At 49.4% G+C, this 20,618-nt stretch overlaps 2 protein-coding genes across 5 annotated transcripts in view; one reads left to right on the forward strand and one right to left on the reverse strand.

Annotated features, from left to right (window-relative positions):
- The window catches only part of LOC109296596 (alpha-2-macroglobulin-like protein 1), a 52,304-nt gene that overhangs the window by 30,150 nt on the left and 1,536 nt on the right, over positions 1-20,618 (forward strand). For all 3 annotated transcript variants that reach the window (XM_019516064.1, XM_019516065.1, XM_019516066.1), the window contains 15 exons: positions 3,020-3,245; positions 3,385-3,511; positions 3,823-3,944; positions 5,624-5,678; positions 7,345-7,428; positions 8,650-8,826; positions 9,564-9,645; positions 10,158-10,314; positions 10,514-10,588; positions 17,442-17,604; positions 18,132-18,343; positions 18,608-18,823; positions 19,241-19,365; positions 19,908-19,998; positions 20,443-20,511. In XM_019516064.1, coding sequence (XP_019371609.1) covers positions 3,020-3,245; positions 3,385-3,511; positions 3,823-3,944; positions 5,624-5,678; positions 7,345-7,428; positions 8,650-8,826; positions 9,564-9,645; positions 10,158-10,314; positions 10,514-10,588; positions 17,442-17,604; positions 18,132-18,343; positions 18,608-18,823; positions 19,241-19,365; positions 19,908-19,998; positions 20,443-20,511 — 1,981 coding nt within the window. The remainder of the gene's footprint in view (positions 1-3,019; positions 3,246-3,384; positions 3,512-3,822; positions 3,945-5,623; positions 5,679-7,344; positions 7,429-8,649; positions 8,827-9,563; positions 9,646-10,157; positions 10,315-10,513; positions 10,589-17,441; positions 17,605-18,131; positions 18,344-18,607; positions 18,824-19,240; positions 19,366-19,907; positions 19,999-20,442; positions 20,512-20,618) is intronic.
- Positions 5,812-20,618, reverse strand: part of LOC109296595 (alpha-2-macroglobulin-like protein 1) — a 66,945-nt gene continuing 52,138 nt past the window's right edge. Inside the window, exon 36 of one of the 2 annotated variants that reach the window (XM_019516060.1) lies at positions 5,812-6,200. The gene's annotated coding sequence lies outside the window, so the exon portion shown is untranslated. Of the gene's footprint in view, positions 6,201-14,881; positions 14,907-20,618 lie in introns of those variants that run through there. The other variant, XM_019516062.1, reaches the window with a different exon arrangement.

Raw genomic sequence — 20,618 nt, forward strand, 5'->3', positions numbered from 1 at the left:
AGGGCTCCAACGGGCTGGACACTGTGATGAACCCTGTACCATTGTTCAAATGTTGCCCATACCCCCTCAGACTCGGTGTCTTGCCTCAGCATTCCCTAACCCGGCAACCGAGTTTTAGCCAATTAAGTTTACATAGGCCTCCCATAGTGGGACCGGAGAATGTACGGCCCAAGATGCCTAATAAACTTACTTTTGCTTAGAGGTGGGGTGGGGGGGGAAGTCCTTTGTAAATCCAGATTAGAACTGGTCTGATAAGTGCTGAGCTGGGTGTGAGGGTTGATTAGCATTTGGAGCACAGATTCCCCATCATGCAGTGCTCCCCTCCTTCGCTGATCCCACAATTCACTGCAGTCTCTGCTTCAGGCTTTCTGTTCTCCATCTCTCATGTAAATGAATAGTCATCTGGTCCCATCTCAGATGAGACCTAGGGCAGTTGTTTCACTTTTGTCACCCTTATCTGGAGGGTTTTAGGTGTGTCTGTCACTGCATCTTAATCAGTTTCTGTTTAGGTGGTGGGGGTGCGATTCTTTGTGAGTCAGACAGTCTGTGTCCTGTGTCAGGGTTCCCCAAGAACATGGAGCTGAGAGGTAACACAGGAAAAATTCAGATAATATGAATCCTCTAACAGCCAAGCTGCTGGTAATCAGTTTTGCAGTATGAAGTTTCAGCCAGGTTTCTATTTCATTAAATGCCCATGGCCATAAAAAAGCTAGAATCCACTTACAGAAAAACAATCTTGACAAGGCTTACCCTTGTGTTTGATCTGATATAAAAGTATTATATATTATATGGTCTCACTACTGACATCAGCATATGATAATCCAATAGGTAACCATCCTGTACTAAATCTCTGGGGAGGGGCAGGATGAGCTAAGGAAGATTTTCCATCTCTGTCTTCTCTAGTTATGTCCCTGGCTGTCCCTCTGTGGAATCTGGTCAGAATACTAAGTAACTGGGCTCGGGCCTCACCAGTTCTGCTTGCTCTACAGCAGGTGTCTCTAATCCACTTTGACCACCCGCTGTCTTCCTAAACAATGACTTTGTTATGTGTTCAGTTCAGCAAACCAATCTCATCACACACAATAGGCAAAAATTAACTCTTTGGGGCATGTTTCCCTCAGCAGGAGACATACATCTAGTAAGCTTTTGGCAGGTTATTTTCTCCTAACTACAGATTGTTGTTGGTTGTCTTAATAGTCACTAATGTCAGCCATATGACTGTCTCTTGACTCTGCTTCACCTCTTTGATGCAGAATTTCTGCTTCTAGGTGTTGTGAACTGTGCAGAGGCAGACTAAACTGAGTCTCTGGAATGAAGTCTAGGGGCACATGTGTTCTTGGCATGTAGGAATGGGAGCAGTTTCCAAACTAAGGGTCTCAAACGTATATAGTTCACAGCATTTAAAGAGTGGTATCATGTGCTCCATAGAAATTCAGTTGTAGTGGTCAAGCTCAGCCTGTACATGGGGTCAAAAGCTGACTGGAAATGGAGTTACTGCAAAAAAAAGAATTGGGAACTATTTGATGACACTTGGATTCTGATACTTGGGTTTTCCGTTAACTTACCGTGGCCTTAAATCACTTCCCTCTGTGATGGCTTCCTCAGTCACAAGAGAAGAGGAGCAGTAGTCACCTGTGTTCATAAAGTGCTTTTAGGTCTTCAGAGGGCATGTGCTGTATATGGAAAGAGCTAAGCATTATCATTAATGATATTTGTATGGAAATTTTTGCTCTCTTGGTCTCACTTGCCCTGCATAAAGCCATCCTGACTCTCCGCCATGGCACCCAGGATATGTGATATCCTTTCAAGGTTGCCACAGGGTGCCACACAATTTTAGCACCAGTAGGTGTGCAAACACATACACAAGATTCACAAGATAAAACTCTGAGATTTCCAATAGGAATCCATAGTGTCAAAAATATTCTTACTGCTTACAGTCTGAGTTGTTTGCAGCAGAAGAATTGCTTGATTTTTTTTTTCCCATAGTGAAGAAACAAGTGAAAGGTAAGAGCTGGAATTTTCTAAGGAATGTTTTGAGTTTAATGAGGTGCATTGTGAGTTTAACGATGGATGCTTTTGAGTCCAACGAGGAGTGCCTTGAGTCCAAAAAGGTTGAGAACCACTGTCTTATAGTGACCACCTTTCCTGAGTCTCGAAGCAGAACAACCTGAAAAATGTTGGGGGGTGCTTACTTAAGGGCTGCCTTTTCAAAGTCCTCCTGTAACACTCTGCTTTGCACCCACACCGCTCCATGCTTAGCTATCTATGAGCTCTAATTTTCAGTGCAACAGGATGCCAGAGTACTGGCAGCCCGCTATTGTGTGCCATGGTTGGAGGGTATTGCCACTGCATTTGGTCATGACATCCTGATGTGGATGTGGGGAGGCAGCTGTACATCCGAACAATACTGAGTTGCTCTGCTTTTGAAGTGATTCAACTAGAAGTAGGATTTGAATTGCTTCAAATGTACATCTGACCATGTTCTGAGAAATTCACAGAGATTTTTGAAACTGGGATAAAAGCATTCATTTGGACAATCTAGCCAGGGCAGGTGTTTAAAATGGGACTATCCTGGTGAAAACAGGATTTATGGTCATCCTATCCATCTTATTCCAGTCAGAAATGTTGATGTTGGCAGTTCCAGGGCTGAGCTCTAGAGGACTGGATTGGGAATCTCAAAGTTCACCTGCAGTTGACTCCCAGTGGACTTCAATGGGAGGTGAGGGCAATCAGCCTCTCTCACAAGATAGGATTGTTTTAACACACTTGAACAGCAAATCTCAGAGAACACTGTCTGTGACCTGAATGAAAAAGCAGAGACCTGCCCAAAGCACAAAATGGAAGTGGTGGTGGGGTCAGCTTTCAGAGACCTCACAGCTCAGTGAAGCTCAGACTAAGGTCATAGGAATGGACACATTGGGAATAAAGGGTCACAACTTCTTTGAGGCATGAACAGCTACTGTCTAAGGCAATAGTGTTCTACTAAAGCATTTTGTTTCTTTCTGTTTTTTCCTCTCAGTCCCAAAGGAAATAGGAATGTCACAGTTACTGTGCCCGACACCATCACTGAGTGGAAAGCTGGGATGTTCTGCACAGCTGAGATTGGCTTTGGGCTTGCTCCTACCACAAGCCTCCGGACCTTCAAGCCATTCTTTGTAGAGCCCACACTGCCATATGCTGTGATCCGGGGAGAGACCTTTGTCCTGAAGGCCACCATCTTCAATTATCTTCCTAAGTGCATTATGGTAAGCCCTGCCAGTGGCTCCACATGAGGTACAGTACGGTGTGTGGGAGAAATGCCTCTGGACTTGGATTGGATTCACCTTCATGGCACATATCTTGTGTCTTCTTAGTTCTGTTTGTCCATCACTGCTGTCTCTTTAGATCCAGGTGACCCTGGTGGAGTCCTCAGACTATCAGTTGGAGCTGTGTAAGAGCTGTCTCTACACCACCTGCCTGTGTGGCAATGAAGCCAAGACATTTCAGTGGGAAGTCACACCTACACACCTGGGTGAGGAAAATGGGAGCGGGCGGGGGTAATCAGGAAGAAGCTGAGGGAAGCGACTCTGTACATTATTTGACTTCCCTTTATGTGGCACTGGATAAAAAGAATGGGAATATGTGCTCTTTTCACTGGAGGGTGCCACTTGCCATCCAGCCTAGGATGAGGAATGCTGTCTGGCTCTGGGAATAGGTTACAGACCTTTTCATCACTAGGGCACAGGTTCTGCAGAATGTCTTTGGAAGGTGCCATCTATCAGCACAATGGAGGGTATTTCCATAGGGGTTGGCTCCTGTACATTGGTTGTCACTTATTTTCAGGGTTGGTGAATATCACTCTCAGCACAGAGGCCCTGGCCACCAAAGAGCTCTGTGGAAAAGAGAGGCCATTTGTGCCAGCCCGAGGACGGACAGACACACTGATCAAATCCCTTCTAGTTCAGGTCAGTTTGGGGCTGAGTTACTTTTCCTCCCTTACTGCAAGGGGGGAAATCTGAAATCAGGTTTCATGCTGTCCCCACATTGCCTTCCTTTGTTCAGGAAGGCTCACTAGAATCTCCACGTCTGATCTAGGATGCACCCAGGCCCTTCCAGTGAGGGGTGATGAATATGCTTCTGGAAGAAGTTTCCTCCACTTCATGCCCTTCGCCATCCCTGTGTGCCTCCTCCTAGGGAAAGACCCACAAACTCAACCTCTTTCCCCCTTCTGCCCCTGGAATATGGGCCTGCTTTGTACCCACTGATCCTGCCTCCCTCACTCCCCATCAGAGGACAAAGCCAGCTCCCCTCACTTAGGCCCCACTGCAGAAGCTGAGCCTTGGAGGCAGGTTTGTCGGGAGCTCTGTGGTCCTTAAGTTGGCACTGCCATAAGTCTTTGGGCAGGGAAAAGGAGCAAAAACCCAGAGGGTTCCATGGACAGAGGAGCCCTCACACAAGCCTGGCACAAAGTCACACTGGATTTGTAACTAGACAGAGGAGGAAAGTTTTTGTTGAAAATGTTTTCCAAAAATACAGGTTTGACCAAACCATTTGTGTGTGTAATTATAGCAGTTTTGATGACGGCCTCTTTGAAAATAGAATTTTTTTTTTTTCCCCCAGTTGAACTTAATTTCAGCTGGAACAACATTTTAAAACTTAATTTACAAAGAAATGTCCGTTTCATCTTATAATTTGTTTTGTGTGGTTTTATTTTTATGTTCTCTCTATTTTGCATTATTTGTGACATCAATAGTAATAGTGCTTATAATATAACCACATATCAAGTAAGGTCATATATTATAGACGTATTACATGTCATTTATGAACTGTTGCTTCTGATGCATCACAATGCATCATGATATAATATAAGTTAGTAGTTTATATATTCCTTTTTAAATATAAAGGGCAGTTGCTATTGAATGCAGACTGAAACTTTCTTAACATATTTTCCAAAATGGTCCTATTTGAAACAAAGCAGTTTGACACTGAGACTTTCAACAAGAAAATAAGATTTAAAATAGGAACACAAGAACTGTCATTTCCTAGGTCAGATCACAGCTCCGTATTACCAAAGACCCTGTGTCACACAGTGGCAGAGGGTGTATACTGAAAGGGAGAGTGAACAGGGTATGACTGTTCCTCTCCCATTTGCAGCCTTCAGCATTTAGGTGTAATCCTATTCCAGTACAGCACAAGAGATACTTCACTTTAGAAAACAAGTGAAAATGTTTCTTTCTGTATCGAGTAACAGCCCTTTTTTTTTTTAATAAAACAATATTTAGACCTTTTGTTATGCACTACTGTTAGTGACGTATCAGGAAATAATGTTGAACAATAGAAATAAGATAGAGGCCAAAAGGATTCTAAAAAATACATTCCTTTTTTTTAATAAAATGTATTTAAATGTATTTTTTGTTTTTAGAATTTTGGTTTTACAGGAAATCCTGAAAATATTTAGTTTCATTCCCTTTTGGAATGAAAACAAATTTTTAAAAAGTGACATTTCTTATGGAAGAGATGATCCACACTCTGGGATATTGAGGTAGGAGATGGGTTGTTGACCTGTTCTGTCTGTAACCTACTTGTCTCCCTGTTTTTATCTTCTCTTCACTACCCCTGATATTCCTGACCTCTCCCCCGACAGCCAGAGGGAGTGCTGGTGGAAAAGGCTCGCAGCTCCTTGTTGTGCCCCAAAGAAGGTAAGTGGTCTGCACTGGTCAGTAATAGGGCTTCCCCTGTGACCATGTACTGGGACATACAGGTGGATAGTGAGGGGAGGGGTGTGTGGTGGGGTGCTGCTATAGGGAGATTATACAGCTATGAGACATATTATTAATATATTTGCCCTGGGAAATATGGCTTAGGAACAGCCTGTGAGTGTTATTTGAGGATATAAAATCACATCTTATGTGCAACCACAAGTTTCAGTGCAGGACTTTTCCCTTGTTCTCCAGGGCTTTGTCTAGTTTTGGCTTTAAACAGTTGAAGCAGAGAGGCTTTTATCTCTTCCCTTGGTGAGACATTTCCACTGTCTCATGCATCCTTCACTGAAAGGAAACACTTCTTCACAGCCAGACCAGGCTTAATGGTCACTGGGCCTTTATCGATTTGTAGGCAAGTGCTGTGTCTGTCTTTCTTATCCCCTTGTTAAGTTCCACAATTCCATTACAATTCTGGAGTCAAGGGAGCTCCCACTGAATGTCCCTGCAGGAGGACCGAGCCTGTCATATAAATATCCCTTGTTGCTAATGAACAAGCTTGGCAGCCTCCATCGCTTGAGCCATTAGAACTAGAACAGATAAGAATATCAGACAGGAAGGAGTCTCCTTGGTGCATTTGCAAGCTGTTCTTGATTCAAGGAATCCCCAGAGTCACTACTGCAAAGTCTCACCCCCAGCTGCACAGCACAGCACAGCACAGCACAGCGCAGCACCTGAAACACAAGGCAGGAACACTTTACAAGTAAGCCAGACATAAAAGCAGAAGGACAAGGGCCTTGTTAATGCTCTGCCACTGCAATGACAGGGAAGTAGTTATAAGAAAATGCTCAGAACTGCTCCATCTAACCTAGAAGAATTGTTTTCTGGCCCCAGACTTGGCAATGGGTCTGACCGTGAGCAGAAGAGCGAGACCTGTAGTTAGGAGCTTCAGAACTTTTTAAGTACTGGCAGGAACATTAGCACATTCCAATCAAGCTCTCCTTGCCCCCAGCCATAGCTGTGGCCAGTGTCCCAGTGCTACAGAGGAAGGCAACCCCCACCTCCTCTCAGAAGCCAATACCATTTATGTTGGGGAAGAAATTCCATCCTGGCCTCACCAGCAACTAGAAAAAACCCTGAACTGTGGGATTACCAGACCCTTCCCACACTGCAAGAGATGCCATGTCATATGTGATCTGATCAGTCTGCAGGGAACAGTCCTTCACTGCCCACTCCTAGACAGACTGGGGGTGACCTCAGGGCTCTTCCCCCTTCTGTGAGGTTCCTGGTTGATGATGAAGCCACCAGCAATGTGGAAGAGATTGTGGGAGTGGGAGATAGTCGGGGTGGCAAAGGGAGAAAACACCCTTCTAAAACACCTGAGGTTTGGAAAGAGATGGAGTCTCAATAGGATGTTGCCCTGGGTGTTGAGGACTGCAGTGCAGGGAGAAGGCTCAGCATCCACTGGGGATGCAGAGAGAGGTGGTGCAGAGGGGTAAGGGGTAGAGGAGTGAGAGGGAACAGACATAAAGTCTGTAAGGTTTTGGCCAGATGCATAGAAGGGGGTGCAAGGCAGAGACCAGGGCTGGCTCCAGGGGAGAGTTTACAGGGGATTCTGGAACCTGCCTTCTTAGACTTTTTTTCCTTTTGCTCCTCCATGTCTCAGGGAATCCAGTGCAGGATTTGGTGCCCCTGAAGCTACCCAGTAATGTGGTGAAAGGTTCAGCCAGAGCTACTGTCTCCATCATTGGTAAGGGAGCCAGCACTAGCACTGTAGGCAGCTCTGGGATCCGGGCCCCTCATCCCTGTGCCCCCACTGTGAGCCTCCAGCATGGTGTGTCCAAGGCTAAGTCTCCCCTGCCCCCTTTCCCATGCTTGTGCTTCAGCGTGCTGGGACCAGATCCACCAAAATACCTGCTTCAGTTTTGACCCAGTACAGCACCCACACACTGTGGGACCTCCCAAGGGAAAGGCCTGGGTCCCCCATGTCCTCTCCACCTAGGTTACCTGACCCCGACTGGTTCAGATAAAATCTGGATTAAAACCTATGAACACCAAGATGCTGCTTCCAACCTGGGAAGCTGACCCAGGACAGAAGAACTCCCTTCCAGTGGATCATTCCACCTTGGAGAAAACCATCTTTTGGGGTAACAGAGTGTCCCAGAGGGGAGCTAGGACTCCTCTCCCACTACCCTTCAATTCAGCACACTGTGCTACTCAGTCTGTTGAGGAAATGCTGCCCACCTTTGCTTTAACCCTGTGGGGACCAATCTTGCAGGAGGGGGGATGGATGAACACAGAGGGCACATGCCACAAATTAATCCCCCCTACCCACCAAGGGCTGCTGATCCCCACCTCACAGAGTTGGCCATTCTAGGGTTTGTATCCTGGGGTAGTGGAGTGGAGACATGGGGGCTTGAGCCAAGTGGGGGTGGGATGCTGCTGTGAGAGGAAGCGTCACCCCCAAGTGCCAGGATGACCTTTCCCTGGCCCTGCAGCCACCGCCATTTCATATGGTGAGTAAGGAACCAAAGCCCTGAATTCAGCAGCGGCTACAGGGCCAGGGAAGTGTTAACCTGGCTCTTGTATGCAACATATGGCGCTGCTGGTAGCAGCCTGTGGTACCCTGCTCCACCCCACCCAGCATGGGGACTTCAAGCCCCCCTGCTTCTATTCTAACATTGGCCTTTACTGAATGCCCAGGGCTTGTATGCCACACACAGCACTGCCTGTGCCACTTGTGGCATGTGTGATATGGGTTGGCCACCCCTGTTCTAATGGACTATTTAAGTAGATCTCCCCCCTGCCTACCACTACAATGGAATACTCCAGCTATGATAAAACCACCCCCCCACACATGCTTGGGGTAGAAAAATAGCCTGGGGACTCCTCCCTCCTGCCCCATGGGGCTCTCCTCTGCTTCACTCTTTGACCCCCTCTTCTGCACCCCCCTCTTTCCCACCTACGGCAGGTGACATCATGGGCATAGCACTGCAGAACCTGGACCGGCTGGTGCAAATGCCCCAAGGCTGCGGGGAGCAGAATATGGTGCTCTTTGCTCCCATCGTCTACGTGCTGCAGTACCTGGAGAAGACGGGGCAGCTGACCCCAGAGATCAGGGACCGGGCAACAGGCTTCCTGTGCAGTGGCAAGTGACCCCAGCCCAGGCCCATTGCTCTGCCCACCCAGCCAGTATACTACACTTCCCCTGCACCTGCCCTGCCAACATACTGCACACTCTGTGCTCACCCTGCCAGTATACCACATGTCCTGCACACAACCAGCTACTCAGTTTGTCCCTGCCCACTCCCACCACCAGCCTGCCAATATACTATATCCTGTACACCCCTTGTGTCTAGATTTCCATTGCACCACACTCCCCACACCCACCTGCTGATATACTACACTCTCCACGCTTACCATGTCAGTATACCACTCCCCACACCCACTCTACCAATATGCCATGCCCATCTAGCCAGTGTGCTCCTGCCCTTCCCCTACCCCATCCTGTGACTCACTCCCTGCCTTTCCCTGCCCACAGCCTATCAGTACCCCCACCCCTTAGTCACCCTGCCCATATGTCATACCCATCTGGCCAGTGTTCCCTCATCCCTTCTTTGCACCCACCCTCCAAGTAGCCCTCATTCATCCTCCATGGTAATCATACCAATCTCTGTCTGCTTCTTTGTCTACAACCTGCTAGTAGCTCTCCCCTCCTCCTCTGACACTCATCCTGCAAATGTCATCTGCCTTCCCTACCTTTGCCCTGTGCAAATACCTCCCAACGAGATTCTAAATATCTTGTCATCTCTTCCCCATATCCACTCTAAAAATGCCCTTTTCCTAGCCCTAGTGGGTGACTGTCATTTCTTGCTGTCTCCCCAGGGCTTCAGAGGCAGCTGCTCTATAAACATCATGATGGTTCCTACAGTGCATTTGGGACTAAAGATGAGGATGGTAACACCTGGTAAGCAGTGGGACCTTTCTTCCCTGTGGCCCACTGTCTGAGAGCCTGTAGCTCTGGGAACTGGAGGTTGTGGGTTGTTGCCAACCCCTCAGGACCCTTCACTGTGCTGCTTGGGAGAGGTACCTGATCTGCTCTGAAGGAAATCTCTGTACATGCCCCTGCCCCCTGGTGATGGGTTAAGGTGCCTCATACTCTGCCCAGAGGCCAGGAACCCCTAGGGAAATGTGCCTACATCTGGCATGGAGAGCTGTATTTGGGCAGACAAAAATGGCATAGCATCAAGGTGCTGGGATGAGGGTGGGGGAAAGGATTCTGATCAAAGTCCTGCTTTCCTTTCCCTGCCCTGTATCCTCCTGCCTCCTCTTCCTCACTCCTTTGTCTCTTTCTCTCTCCTGTCTTTCTTCTTCTTCTCTCTCTCTCTCTTTTCAGTGTTTCTCCTTCACAGCATCTCCCTCCTCATCCTCAGTCTCCTGGTTGCTGCCCTCCACATACTCTCCCTCCCTCTTCTCCAGGCTGACAGCATTTGTGGCCAAGTGTTTTGGGCAGGCCAAGCGGTACATCTTCCTCGATGACAGGAATGTCCGGGATGCGCTGAGCTGGATACAGCTTCACCAGCTGCCCAATGGCTGCTTTGAGAGTGTGGGCAAGCTCTTCAACACTGCCATGAAGGTACTAGCATGGCTGGGTGGCCCTCAAAGTGTTGCCTTCCAAAGTGTGGAAGGTAGCTCAGCATCCTCACTGCTTTGTCAGAGAGGTCACATCAGAGATGAGGGTGGGAAAGAAGCTGGGTGGGAGCATTGGGTCTGGTCCTGTTGATGCTGCCTCTCTCTGATGCCCTTGTGTCCCTGGGTGTCGGTGCTTCCCACAGGGCGGTGTGGATGGCGAAGTCCCCCTAGCTGCCTACATCACTGCAGCATATCTGGAGACTAGGGAGATGGTGAATGTGAGTATCCAGGACCTTTGCTGCATCCCCTTGTGTCCTAAAGAGCTCTTGCTGTGGGCAGAGGTAGAGCATTGCTCACAGGGAGGGAGTTACTGGGGTGGTGGAAAGGCTCTGACCATTCCTGTGCAGGGGTGTTGTTGGGGGAGGGGAGAGAAGTTTGCACTGCCCATTGGAAGAACATCTCTGGGAGGCAGCTCACGTGGCTGGGGAATTTTGGGAATTGCAATTCTAGGCACTTAGCTTACCTTTCAAAGCAGGGGGAGCCTGATGAGAGGCACTGCTGATGCCTGTGTTGTATGATGCAGGTGCAGTTGGAATTGCATCTCTGCATAAAAGCAACTCTCTCAAACATCTTGGCCTAGACAGGCTTCTGGACACCTGCTGCTACTAGGGGTGAAAGTGCAATGGGGGGTAATGACCTGAGTGGAAGGTGGAAACTTTGGATGAAAGGTGGAGAGGATTGAAGTAGGGCTTCACACTGTTGCTGCAAGTGACAGGGACCTGTGCAAAGGAAGGTGCTGAAAAGGGAACCTCCTGCCTGATGCCGAAGGTCCTGATGCACTTGAGCATCTAGCAGTTTGCTGTCAGCTCCAGTGAGAAGACCAGTTATGAAGCTGCATGACCGATATTTGAAAATTCGTATTCCACATGAACATGAACCATGACTTAGAGTCTGAGAAAAAGAAGATTGATCTGAGGGTGAAGAGCTGAGTCTGCCTTGGGGAATCCCTGGAAAGAGACCAGAATGTGATTTGAATCCCTAACAAGATAACTCAAGAGTCACTGTTGATAGCCTTAATTAACCACCAACAAAGCAATTAGAATTGTCCAAGCCACTAGGGTTGCCAACTCTGAATCTATTCTGGGACGTTCCTGGAACACCAATGTGCCCATGACACACAACGTGAACGTGCCTGCATGCTTGTGTATATCAGTTACGGATTACGGTGCATAGATTTTACGTCAGGAAGGCAAATATACTTTGCTATTACATTTTAAAAACCTATTGGACTACTATATACATCAGATTCAATGTTTAATATTTTTTTTAATGAATGCCCTACCATTTATTTCCTGGGTGATTCTCAGCAGTCTCCTGGAGATTTATATCTAATTCCTGGAGACTCCAGGGCAATTCTGGAGGGTTGGAAATCTTACAAGCCACTGAAGTCACCAGCTTATGGAAAATGGACAGCACTCCAACATTGCAGAGGTGTCTGAGAACCCAAAATATCTCACAGAGAGGGAGCTAAGGCAGAATGGCCCATGGCACACAGTCAGTTGCAAGTGAAAACAGTGCATTGAGCTGCGTGTGTTTTGTGAGAACTGCACAAGCCAGGACAACACCCAGCAGTTAGGAACAACTGCAAGAATGCAGGATGGTAAGGGGTTCTCTGGGCCACTGAGTCCCATCCTGTGTTCACAGGCAACCATTAATTCAAGGAAGCCCCGCAAAATCACCATTTCAAATCCTCACACACAATTATAAGGTGCAAAACCTGGAGCTTCAAGAACACTTTATTACACACCATTGGGAAAAGCAGGGGACACAAGAGTACTGCCAAAGCCCTGCCACTGCAACAACAGGGAAATAATTGGTTCATAAATGCCAAGAAGATTCTAGGAAACGGACCATGCCCCAAACTACAGAGGAAAGCAAAATCCCCATGGTCTGTGCCAGTCTGACTTAAGGGAAAAACCCTTTCTGACCCTAAGTTTGGTGATCAGTATAAGCCTGAGTGAATCAGCAAGGCATCCTGCCAGGGAGTCCTAAGTTTTCTAAGTTCCAACAGGCTGCAGGGGACTACATGACTTTACAAGAGTTTACAAACATCAGCAAAGACTTCACAGACTGGATGAGGAGGGCAATGAAAACATGTTAACTCAGATTGAGTTTTCATAGGAATGATGACAAACATTGCAGCAAAAGATGAATGGACTGTCAGTCTGAGAGCAAATGGGGTGGTGGTTAATTTTCAGTTGATCATTCATGTACAAATTAACATGTCAAAGCCTAGTGATTAACAATAAGAGAAAAGCCACAGGTAGTGGTAGCAGATACAACTCATTGTTGATAATGGTGAGCTGATCTCCACTAAAGGGATGTGCAAAGTCGATCAATGGGTGAATAACAAACTGGAAGTGATATAATTTCTGAAAGTATTAAGGAAAAGAGCTCCCGTTATCAGCTTAAAAGTGACCTCATCGAGAAAAACAGGGAACCAAAACATTTGAGGAAGAGTTTGACATATCTTTTAGAGAGTTGGGAAACTCTTCATGGTTCAGAGTAAAGTATATCCTCTCCACACCAGTAACTATCTGACCACACCAATAATTGCCCCACAAAATGATATTAAAAAAATTCAGGGAGGACAGTTATGGACTGGATAATCTGAGAAGGGCTATAGACATTTAATGCTGGCTCCAAATATAAAGGCACACTGATGAAGTCAACAGTGTTTGTTGCACATGTCAGAAAACAATGCCCAGTCAAGATAAAAGTGCTCATGTCACTGGAGCAACATAGACTTGCACTTGTTTATGCTGACTGAAGAAGGACTGTGTACTAGGGCTGTGTGAAATTTTGCCAGCTGTTTTGTTTCGACGCTGTTTCGGCTCATTTTAAGCTCGAAACAGCGAAATTGAAATGAAACAGAGGGCTTTGAAACAGCCTCAAAACAAAATGAGGCCAGCTGAAACATTCCGAAAGTTTTGAAACATTTGGAGTTCCAGAGCAACAGCCACGTGGTGGGAGGCAGGGGAGAGCCAGGGCTTATGCTTCGCAGCCCCATGTGGCTCAGCCCATTGGGGAGTGCAGCCCTGGCTCTCCCTGCCTCCCGCCGCCAGGCTGCACTCCGATGGGCTCCGCCAGCCCCACAGAGCTCAGCTCTATGGCAGGAGGTGGGCAGAGCCGGGGCTGTGCTCTGCCTTCTGCCACTGGGTTGAGTTCAAAGGGGCTGCGAGCCGCTGGGACCCAAGCCTGGTGTGGGGGGCTTGTACTGGGCTGCAAGCAGCTGCAGCCTCCTCCAGCCGGCTCGGGTACAGGGCCGGGGAAGATCAGCTAGTGTGGGGACCCACCGCCCCGATCCCAGGGTGTGGGAGGGTCCCCACCCCAACTGATCTGCCCCAGGGCCCACACCCTCCTCCAGCTAGCTCTGGTACAGGGCCAGGGCAGATCAGCTGGTGCGGGGGAGGGTCCTGGCTACAAGCTGCTGGTAGGGAGGCAGATCGCAGCCCCTGGGCTGCAAACTGCTGGGACCCGAGGGAGCAGGCGGCAGGGCAGGCGTGCCAATCCGGGGTGGGGAGGGTCCCCACATGAGCTGATCTGCCCCAGCCCCATACCTGAGCTGGCTGGAGGAGGTGTGGGGCCCAGGGCAGATTAGCTGGTGTGGAGATCCTCCCCAGCTCTGGGATTGGGGCAGCGGGTCCCCACACCAGCTGATCTGCCCTGGCCCCATGCCACTGGCCCACAGTGGCAGCACCCATCTCCTGTCATCTGTCACGCAGATCGTGGCCCTGCTGGCACCCCTGGGAGGGCTGCAGGGGCTGTGCTGGAGTCCTCCTGGGGGTGCGAGCCCCCAATCTGCCTGCCAGGTGACAGGAGCTGGGTGCTGCCTCCTGGGACCAGTGGCAGCGCTGATCTTCCCGGTGCCAGTCCCAGGTAGCAGCACCCAACTTCTCTCATCTGGCAGGCAGATCTGGGGTTCGCATCCCTGGGAGGACTCTGGCACAGCCCCTGCAGCCCTCCCGGGGGTGCCAGCAGGCCCCTGATCTGCCTGTCTGCTGCATTTTGCTTCCCCATAATAACTATGGGTGAAACCTCAAAACAGTGTCAAAACAGCAAAACAGTTTCAATGAAGCAAAATGCAACAGTGGTTTCGAAACGAAACAACTCGAAATGAAACACTGTTCCGTCAAATTGTCAAAACTGAAGCCGAATCGGAACGGTGCTATTTCGCATAGCCCTACTGTGTACATGTGCTCGCAGATGCTTCTCACTTCCCTGACAAAGCCTTGCCAGAAGATGCTATCACTAAACTTATGGCCATGCACATCAAACCTAGTTGTCTTGATGCATACTTAGCATTGTAATGTGTGACAACGGGTCTTGTTATGTGGGACATGAGCTGCTCTGCGGTGAGGTTGTCCCCAATCTAACACATTATTGGGAAAGGGTGCTGAGATCAAATATAAGTGATATTAAGAAAATGATAAAATCATGACTTCAGAAGGTGGCAGAGTCAGACACTGATCCATAATTATATCACAGGATATGACATGTGGTTTGTCAGCTGTAGGTATGCTGTTGAACAGGAATCTGGAAACAAGACAGACTAAAATGGCAGACACTCATATTAAAACCCCCACATGCAATATGCTAGGGGATCCCAAGAACTGCAACACTTAATGGACTTGACATGATACAGATCTATGGTGGAAATTAATGGCTGTATGCAGGAGTAATGTTGTGTGAATTTTCCTTGGAGTCAGGAGATCAGATAGACACATATTTATCAATGACTTGGATGAGAGTTTGGAAAGCGCAGTGATTAAGTTTGCAGATGACACCAAGCTGTGTGGAAATGTGGACACATTTGAGGATAGGGTAAGCATCCAGGATGATCTTGGCAGACTGGTCTTATGGGCAGAACGCAATCAGATCAGGTTCAATAGAGACAAGTGCCGGGTCCGTCATTTGGGTAGGAAGAACCTTCACCACAACTATACAATGGGTGGTGGTCCACTGGCTGGCATTGCATCTGAAAGGGACCTGGGGGTGACAATCCACCAGAAGATGAATATAAGCCAACAGTGCGATGAAACTGCCAGCAGGGCAAATAGGACTCTGGTGTGTATCAGCCAGTGTGTTGCAAATAGATCCAGAGACGTGCTCCTTCCCCTCTATTCAGCATCAGTGAGGCCACAGCTGAAGTACTGTACTTCAGGAAGGATGTGGATAAGCTGGAAAGGATGCAGAGAAGGGCCACCCATATGATCAGGGGCCTGGAGGATAGGTCCTATGAGGAAAAACTCTGGGAACAGGGTTTGTTCAGTCTGAGCAACAGAAGACTGAGAGGTGACTTGATACCTGCCTACAAGTATGTCAGGGATGAACACCAGGATCTAGGGGAGCAACTCTTCAGAAAGGCACCCTCAGGGAGGAAGAGGACCAACAGGCACAAGCTGACTGATGAAAGATTTATGTTGGACATTAGGAAAAACTTCTTTTCCATGAAGGTATCTGGAATCTGGAACATGCTCCCAGCAGAGGTGGGGCAGTCACCATCCTTGAAGGTGTTCATGAGGAGGCTGGAGAAGCACCTTGTTGAGCCCAATAACTTTCTGCCCATGGCAGGGGACTGGACTTGATGATCCTAGAGGTCCCTTCTGGTCATGAACATTGCGTGCCTCCCGAGGCTGGGGCGAGCCACGGCGACCACCCACAGGCAGCAGCAGTGGTGTTGGCGGTGGGGGCATGGTAGTGGCAAGCGGGGATCTCCTGCAGGTGCCCATGGTGGTGTCGGCAGTGGGGGAGGGGGTGGGTAGCAAGTGCCAACTGGCAAGCGGCGACCACCTGCAGACAATTGACCGAACTGAGCTTCAGGATTCCCAGCTTCCTTTGTCTATGCCCTCTCTTGGGCTGCTGAGCCTCTCTGGGCTCTTCCTCTCTGTCTTTCTCTGTATCTAGGTCCCAGGCCCTGTCTCTACCCTGCCCTGGGCTTCGGGCCCTCTGGCCCTTACATCTTAATTTTGCCTTTCTTGGGCTCTATGAGATCGCCCCTCTGGGCATGCTAGATGCACCCCTGCAGGTGCTTTGGGATTGCTGCACTGCCCTAGGTGCTCTGGCACCTCCAAGCCACCCCTCACAGTCCCCCACAAACCACCAGGTCTTCTCTCAGTATCTAGTCCTCCCTGGTCCCTCCCCAGGCATTGGACCAAACTGAAACCAAACAGAACATAAGCCCACCTGGCTATAACAAAACTCCTATCCAACCCTGACTCTTCATCAGTTGCAGGCCCTCAACTTCCCTAGCCCACTCATAATTTGCCTCTCCATCACAGGCACCTCTGGAGAGCTCTTCCATGCTCATCCTCCATAGTCAGACTGTCTGCCCTGCCTCTGGTCCTGCATTATCTCTCTCCCAGGGCTCTGACCCTTCTGGTTGTGTGACTCCCTTGGGTTGCTTGCAGGTGATGCCTGCTAATTAATCTGGTTGGCTCATCTCTATAGTCGCCCAGTCCTAGCTGCACCTTGCCTGTGCTACAGGGCCCATTCTGGGCTATGGCTGGCTTAAACTGGCAGAGCACCCCAGGCTCTCTGTCATTCTTCACCTTAATAGCCTGTATAGACTTGCCCATAAAGGTTTAACTGGGGAGGCAAGAGGTGGTATTGAGAATTGCACATTTAGGTGGTACAGCTCCCAGACTCAGGCATCTGTGTGAGGGGCACTGCAGAAGCACATAGGCAGCTAAGCAGAAGCAATTCAGAACTGCTGCCCTGAGAGAAGAGGGGATTTTCCAAGGACGGTGACTTCAGCTGCTTCCAGTGCAGTGATGCTGTAATCGCTGAGATCCCTGCGTAGTCCTAACTGAAGCACAGGGCAGTGACATGGGATGGGTTGGTTATTTGTGTGTGCAGAGCAAGCATGTGTAGCCGGGAAAGTGGGTATTGTTCCATTTGCCATCCTGTGCCTGGGCCTGCACACCTGTGCATAAACTGTGCTGTTGTGCTCTCACATTTGTAAATCCATGCATTTATACCTCTGTGTGCATCTGTCAGCATACATATGCCTGCATCTATGTCTCTTTGTTTATGTGTGCCCAGTCCCAGCATGTGGTTTCTCCCCTACAGAGCAGCATGGTGCAGAAGGCCCTGGGCTGCCTCACTCAGGCTCTTCCCAACATTACCAGCACCTACACAAAAGCACTGCTAGCCTATGCCTTCACTTTGGCTCAGGACACCCAGCACATGAAGCAGTTGTTTCAGGAACTAGACCAGAAGGCCATCAAAGCAGGTAAAGGGCCCATCCAGTACTAGCTGGCACACAGAGCACAGTTCCTCCCCTCCCCACAGCCTTGGGGGGGTGACTGGTGACTGCCCCCACAAGACTTAGCCAGTTGAGAGCTGAGCTCTGTAACTATCTGACCTTTCTTAATACAGCCCTGTCACCTGCTAGACCAGGTAGGAACTGAGTAAGGGATGAGCTACTGTGGACTAGGAGGCTATTTCCCAAGTGGTCTTTCTCAGTGTGGACTGAGAGATATTTTACCTGATTGTGCAGGTAGTCCCCACATACTTACTAAACAATGTGTAACCCCAGGGAAGTTTCATCTCACCCTTTGGAGTGCAAGTTTCCTACCTATGAACGCAAGTCTTTAAGGTGGGATACACTAGGCAGCATTCTTGCATGGCCATCTATGTAGCCAGGAGAGATTTACCCAGTGGCTTTGAGCAGTGCCTGGGTACTGGGTGCCTTGCTTGTGTCCCAAGCCTGAGAACATCTGCTCTGACAGTGCTTTGACTAATTCTCTCCTCCCCTAGGAGGGCAGATCCACTGGAGCCAGGCCCCCTCCAAGCCGCCCAGTACCAGCACCTGGTCCCAACCCCAGTCAGTGGATGTGGAGTTGACAGCCTACATGCTCCTTGCCCTGCTGTCCAAGCCAGTGACCAGGGCTGACATTGCCACAGCCTCTGGCATTGTGGCCTGGCTCACCAAGCAGCAGAATGCCTATGGGGGCTTTGCCTCCACACAGGTAACCCAGAGTGGGATGCTGGGGAGAGGAATGGGCTGGGGCCTCACTGGAGAAGGTACCTCTATGACGGGAGCATGTGCAAATTACTGTTACCCCTGGCTGGGCACTGGACATAGGGCCTGGGAATGTGAATCTCAGAGCTAATTCCTGGAGTGCGGAGCCAGCAGGAGTGAGAATACTGCTGTTTGTGCATGGAGTTCAAGGACGTTGTTCCTGGCTTGAAAGAGCTGACACACAGTGAGGTGACTGGTTTTTCCCCTTCAGGACACAGTGGTCGCCCTTCAGGCGTTGGCCAAATATGCTGCCCTGACATACAGCAAGGAGGCAGACTTGGAGGTGATGGTGACATCCCAGGGCAGCTTTGAGAGGAAGTTCCAGGTCACCCACAAGAACCGGCTGCTGCTGCAGCAGGAAACACTGACAGAAGTCCCTGGGAAGTACTCACTCCAGGCCAAGGGCAGAGGCTGCATCTTTGCCCAGGTAGGTCGTCGCTCCCAGGGAGGTGGGGGGAGTTAGACACTGGCTGTGCTCCTCATGCAGGGCTGGACTAGAGGCCAGTTTGCATGACCCAAGAGCGCCATTGCATTTGCTTGCTCAGTTGACGCATCCAGCAGTGGAGGTTGATGGACTGCAGCTTTCCTCCCTGTTCACTTCCTCTGCTGTTTCCCATCATAGCACTGATTGTGGGAACATCCTGGCTCAGGCTGCTCCTGTTAGAGGCTCTACAGAGCTTATTGGAGGTGGTTCTGTGGCTTTTGTATCAAGTTATATAGGAGGCCAGACTAAATGATTACAATGGCCTCTCTTGGCCCTAAAACCTATGAATCTGGAAAAAAAACTTCAACTCCAAGTAGTAATACATCTGGAAGATGATTTGGGTCACTCTCTGCCTTGCAGATAGTACTGAGGTACCATAAGCCTCCCCCACAGGCCTCTGTAACCTTCGCTTTGCACATCACCACAGAGCTGGTCAACTGTAACAGCAGAGATGTGTCCATCCTCACTCTTCGTGTTAGTGTCAGGTAAGGCCAAGAAAGCCTCCACCTCCACCTCCACCCAGCCCGTTCACCTGGGATGTGGCTACCCCTGTGAAGTGGGAGGGGGACATATTTGGGGAGTCAGGGTGGGCTTAGTGGCTGTGAGGGAGGTGTTGGGTTGTTTGGATGGGCACAGCTGGAGGGCAAATATGCCAGCTGTGAGGAAATGGAAAGAAGTGAACCAGGGCCCTTGGGGGCAGTTGTGCCTCTGGTTGTGCCTCTGCTTCTGGAGGATGGAAGAGTGGAGGTAGTGCTGTCCCCTTTAATATCCTCCAAGGGAGAGGGAGAGGACAAGGATGGATAGAAGGGCTGGTCAGAGCAAGGAAACCATCTTAGACACTATTCCAAGCCAAGGTCCCAGGTTTCTTCTGGGATGGTCCTGGCCCTGGCCCCAGGGCTGTCATGCAGAGGCAGTAGAGCTGTGGGAGAATCTGGGGCCAGAGGAGGATCAATAGCTTCATCTACCCCTTGTTTACATAGCTTCTGATGGTTTACATCTTCTCTCCCATTCTTCCCCCAACCTCCAGCTACATTGGGAGGAGAGTTGTTTCCAACATGGTGATCGTGGAAGTCTCCTTGCTGTCTGGATTCATCCTGGCTTCAAGCTCTAGCACATCTGTAAGGAATTGGAGGCCAGAATGGCTTCCAATTGGTCAATACAAGCAGGTCCTATTCTTACCCTGAGGAGAGGCAGCAGGCTGCAAAGAGCAGTTCTTCACTTCCTAACTGAGCTCATGCCCCAAACATCTAAACCCAAAGTTGGCTATAGACCCCACTCCCACTCTACCTCTACTGTGTGCCTGGAGGCCTGTGATTCCCATGGGAGGATTCAGACCGGTGACCCAAGCAAACCCCCGAAAGCCACCAAAAGCATATCCCTCTCATTGGTCCCAGGCACTGAGTGACCCTATGAAGACATCAGCTCTGCAGGGAGTGGGAGCTCTCATCTGCTCCCATCGAAGAAGGGAGGCTGTTCATTCCTGGGGAGAAGTGTCTGTTGGACTTCTCCAACTTGCCCTTTAGAGACCCAGCTTACCCTTCTCCTGTTCTTTCCTTTCCCAGCTGCAGCAGAACCCCCTTGTGAGGAGAATGGAGATGAGCCGAAGTTCTGTCTCCATCTACGTGGAACAGGTGTGTATGCTGAGGCATGAGTGAGGGGCACTGGCAAAGCTGTGTGAGGAGCCCATAGCTGGGATAGTAGTCTTGTTAAATTCCTTCCTTGGCTCTGGCAGACTGAG

The sequence above is a fragment of the Gavialis gangeticus genome, unplaced genomic scaffold (assembly GCF_001723915.1).
Source record: "Gavialis gangeticus isolate Ggan-Ray unplaced genomic scaffold, GavGan_comp1, whole genome shotgun sequence".
NCBI classification, from domain to species: Eukaryota; Metazoa; Chordata; order Crocodylia; family Gavialidae; genus Gavialis; species Gavialis gangeticus.